This window comes from Trichoderma reesei (genome assembly GCF_000167675.1).
Source record: "Trichoderma reesei QM6a unplaced genomic scaffold TRIREscaffold_3, whole genome shotgun sequence".
Lineage (NCBI taxonomy): Eukaryota > Fungi > Ascomycota > Sordariomycetes > Hypocreales > Hypocreaceae > Trichoderma > Trichoderma reesei.
In genome coordinates, this window is record NW_006711150.1 from 1,321,081 (window position 1) to 1,325,633 (window position 4,553).

The 4,553-nt window shown below is 58.6% G+C and overlaps 2 protein-coding genes across 2 annotated transcripts; one reads left to right on the forward strand and one right to left on the reverse strand.

Annotated features, from left to right (window-relative positions):
- TRIREDRAFT_56218 (uncharacterized protein) lies at positions 1–2,212 on the forward strand (the record flags this gene model as incomplete). The annotated part of the gene is made up of 6 exons (XM_006962686.1): positions 1–669; positions 747–861; positions 944–1,275; positions 1,339–1,624; positions 1,735–1,983; positions 2,055–2,212. The coding sequence occupies 6 exons, from the start codon at positions 1–3 to the stop codon at positions 2,210–2,212; spliced, it is 1,809 nt and encodes a 602-aa protein (XP_006962748.1).
- A 341-nt stretch (positions 2,213–2,553) lies between these two features.
- On the reverse strand, positions 2,554–4,553 carry TRIREDRAFT_104451 (uncharacterized protein; the record flags this gene model as incomplete). The annotated part of the gene is made up of 3 exons (XM_006962912.1): positions 2,554–2,743; positions 2,848–4,344; positions 4,444–4,553. 3 exons carry the CDS (start codon positions 4,551–4,553, stop codon positions 2,554–2,556), a joined length of 1,797 nt encoding a protein of 598 aa, XP_006962974.1.

The window sequence follows — 4,553 nt, forward strand, 5'->3', positions numbered from 1 at the left end:
ATGGATTCCCCTCGGGACAGGACCCGGATGGAACTTGAAAACCCCCGTCTCTCCCCTTCCCCGGAGCTAGAGGAGCTCTTCCACCAGGTCTTCGACTGGCAAGCCTACTCCGGGGACGCTAAGCCTTCTGATCCCTCCTCTTCCCATCACCATCATCGCCAGCAGTCCCTGAGCAGGATCATCACCGACATCCCCTCCTTCATTAGAGACCTTACTCTGGAGTCTGAAAGGGATTTCTTCGACATGCCTTCGTACTCGTCTGACGATGGACTCACGTCGGACTACTCGGCCGGCCAGACCCCCCCGGAGCTGGTCCAGGGCGGCAGCTCGTCGCCTTCGGACCACTCGGGGGCGTCGCCCTTCCTGGAGCCCCTAGACGATGGTCACTACCACCCGGAGGCGTCCCTCAGGGAGGTCCAGGCCCAGGACGATGAGTGGACGTACCCGCAGACCGACCCGTCCAAGGGTATGGTCCAAGGCTACCCTCACCACTTGCAAGTCCAACTGGACGATCGCCTCAGAAGGGCCGCCGACCAGTCGTCCAAGCTCAAGCGTCGACGATCTGGCAATGACCTGGAGAAGAGGCAACGGCAGTTGGTAGACCCCAGCCAGACGGCAGACGTCCGCAAGAGTGGAGCCTGCCTGCCATGCCGTGTGTCTAAGACCCGAGTAAGAAGTCACTGTACCTCCCAGGCCCCCCTTGTTCAAATGACAAAAGCTGAGATCTTCTTCTTCCGTACCCCCAGTGCCATGATAGTGGAGTCTGCCCAACGTGCAGGAAGGCCTTCCCGGACCATTCTCACCTGGCATGCACTCGCGCCACACCATCCACGTTTTGGCCCGTAATGGGCAAGATCCCCGGTATGTGGCGCACGGCACAGGTCCAGTTGTGCAAACATCGTAACAGCCCATGGCTCAGGGTGCTAACAGGGTAATTGTGTAGATGTCTGGTCCACCAATCCCAAGGAGGAAGAGCAGCTTTGCTCCGGCCCGCGGTTCTACACGGGAAAGCCCCGTGAGATCTCCGTCTTTTTCACCCCGGACACCAGCCTGCCGGCTCTGCGCGCCACGGTACAGGCGTACAGGTCGCAGGGGGGCTCTGAGGAGACGGGCAGCCTGACAAAGGCCGATTTTCCTCGAGACTGCGTTCCGAGCCACCAGCTTCTGCAGCGATGGGTCGAGAACCAGATCCGAGCAGAGCAAAAGCCCGACTTTCATCATTCAGTCCAAAACTTTGTGCTCTCATACTCGGAAGAGGGCTGGGGACTTCCCAAGGTACGGCAGCCACCATGACCCTTGTTGAGAGTTTTGTGTCGGTGAGCTAACCGAGCTTCGCAGCATGACCTCGTCAATAAAGTCCACAGAATGAATTGCTTCTTCCGCATTTGGAAAGCAAGGTCATTCTGGTGCCTGGACCCGACCAACAAGCTCACCACTCTGCCCCTGTCCGTCCAGGCTCAGCTGAGGAACATTGCCCGCCGAGCCATCTACTCACTTGAGCATGACATCCTCAAGGAGATGGACGAGTGCATTGCGCAGCAGGGCCCGCCAAAGGCTCAAGAGAGGATCGCCATCTGGGCGAGCATGTGGCAGCTCATTCTCATGTACCGAGAGCTCATGCAGGGTTTCAAGACCCATATCAGCCGCCTTGCGACCAGTAAGAGCGAGTCAACCCAAAACAGTGAGTAGCCCAGTAACATAGACAAGAGTGGGGGGAGAAGAAGAGAAGAAGAGAAGAAGACGGGGTTTTCGAACGAGTGCTGACAAGCTTGACAGTTGCCTTGCAGGGACAACTCTACAAGCGTCTCGCGGACAGCTTCTTCCCGCTCTTGGTGGTGTTTTACCACTACCAATTCCGAACAAAGAAAAGCCTGGAGCTGTCGCTAGACTGGCTCAAGGCGCCCACCTACCCTCCCGCGCTATGCCACAACAGGGCCATTCGCGAGTATGCCCAGCAACTTCTCGACTGCCGCAAAGACCACTGTAAGTTGGCCTCATGGAGCCGCGCTGCTCGTCGTCGATCGTCGTTGGTGCACCGCTAACATCCACATCAGACCAGAAACTGCAATCTTCAAAGAGCGAGATTGACCAGCTGCTGTGCGTCTTTGTGGTGAACCATGAGCTGAAGAAGATGAACGCCAGGAAGCGCCCGTCCAAGGCCAAGTCGTCAAAGCACGCGATCGAGGATGATTGCGATGATGACGCCGAGTGATGGGTTCCCGCGTTTTGCCGTGGACGAGTTCTGAGGACATGCTTCATGAGCTTATGACTGGATGACAAAAAAACAAAGAATGAGAATGGCAAAATATTGGGCTGGGAAAGATGATGGATTCCTTTTGTTGCTTTCTCTTTTGTTTGGGCAATCACTCTTTTTGGTGTTTGGGGGTATGATCTTACATCGTCATGTTTCCTTTGTTATAATTTGATATGATTTGATATGAATCGATATGAATTGATATGAATTGCTCACCTGGATTGAAGAAGAAGAAGAAGAAGAAGAAGATAATCATCATGGCGCAACGTCAAATATGGTATGACAATGTGAGTGAAGAATCATGATTGAATGACTATTTGGGCAGAGATGGCCTTGGCGAATGCCTTGTTTGCCGTGAGTTTGGCCGCGGAGTTGAACTGGTCGACGAGATCCTCCTGGTTGATTCGTCTGGCATACTCGCTAGCTAAGCCAATCTTGACCAATACTCTGTCCTTCTTGCCTTGTCTCTGCTCGACGCGGGACTCGAAACTGCGTACAGCCATGTTAGAAACTCGAAGAATGTAAACCACACAGATAGATGCAAGCAAGGCAAAAGGTAAGTTCAAGGGAAATGCATGTTGAAAAAGCTTTACCTGATAGCGCCGACAACCTCATCTGCCAGCCTCGGCAAGACGGGAAAGACAGCTGCCAAGACACCGGCCACGGCGCCGAGATACTGCGCCCAGAACGCGGCGCCTGCGGCCCTGTCGTCGAGGATGCCCTGCAGGCCCTTGTGCAGCTGGGCGTCGAGGGGCCCGAGGGCGCCTCCCCAGCGGGCTGCGATGCCGACGCCGAGCAGGGCCCGGACGAGGTGCGTCAGCCCCGGGCAGTCGGTGTCGCGGGACACGGCGTCGTGGAGGGCAAAGGAGGTGTTTGCGTCGGCGTCGTGGCCGCTGCGGCGCCAGATTTCGCGGACGAAGAGCGTGCCGGCGCCGGTGGTGAGGATGGTGGGGATGGCGGGGGCGAGGTTGGGGGGCAGGGAGTCTGCTAGCTTGGAGAGGATGGCCTGGAAGACTTGCCTCTCGGCCTCGTCCTTCGGGTTGGCGAGCACGTCGAGGGGGTTGCTCTCCCTGATGTCGCGGGGCAGCTTCATCATCAGGGCGCCCTGCCGGTTGGAGCCTCCGCAGAAGGTGACCCAGCCGAGGTAGGGGACGGCCTGGACGAAGGCGTCGACGACGGCGACGATGGCGGGGAACTGCTGCCTGCGCCGCTTGGACAGGCCAAAGATCTTGCCCTCGTAGCTGGCGTTGAGCTGCAGCATCCGGTCCGTGTCCTTGAAGCGCGAGCCGCGCACGGCGTACGTGTTGGACGACGAGATGGGATAGGGACTGATGGGGTCGTCGTGCATCAGCATGCTGCCGTAGCCGCGGAACCCGCCGCCGCACATGTAGACGTCGACGAGAGGCTTCTCCTGTTGCTGCTGCTGCTGCTGCTGCTCTCCTTCCTCGTTGGCAGCCCTGATGGCCTCGAGGGCAGGGAATCTGGAGCACAGCTGGGCAAAGAGATCCCTCAGGCCGTCCCTCAGCTTGGCCGTCTCCGCGGCCTGCACGTGCTCGGGATTCTCTTGTAGCACACGCATTAGCTTTGCGGCACCGTAAGGCAGGCTCCCGCCGGCAAGAGCTGCCTCCATCTCGTAGTCCTGGGCGCTCGTGTCCACCCAGGTCATCTGCACGCTGCCGCCTCCCAGGTCGAGGAACAGGGCGCCGCCTGGGACACCGCCGAGGCCGCTCCTGGATCCCATGACGGCGCCGAGGAGCGTCTCGACGGGAGGGTCGAGGATGGAGACGGAGAGCCCGCCGGTGGCATCTGCAATGGCGTCCAGCATGTCGGGAGCGTTGGCAGCCCGACGCATGGCCTCGGTGGCCAGCACCATGATGTGCTCGGGAGGCACATCGTGAGAGACGGCCAGGTGGTGGAAGCGTGCAATGGCAGAGGCCACCGACACGATGATTGCGGCAGGAAACACAAGCCCATCCCCGGACGGCGTCAGGGCGTCAAACAGCGAGATGGCCTCTCGTGCGGTGTAGACGGGATCAAGGAGGCGAGTCCGGGGAGGTGCTAGGGATGTGATGCTGAAGCGAATGCCGTTGCTGGTTTTGCCGTCGGCGTCAGCATCCACACGAGTCTGTATAAGACTGACTACCTACCTACATGCAAGGTAGCCAGAGATCAAGGCACAAAACACTCACCTGCCCATGTCAACCACGGCAAACAGGTGGTTTTGCTCGTCTGGACGCCATGGCGGCAGCTTCTGGGACAGATTGTCCAGCGTCACCACGCTGGCGTTGGCGGCCGGCAT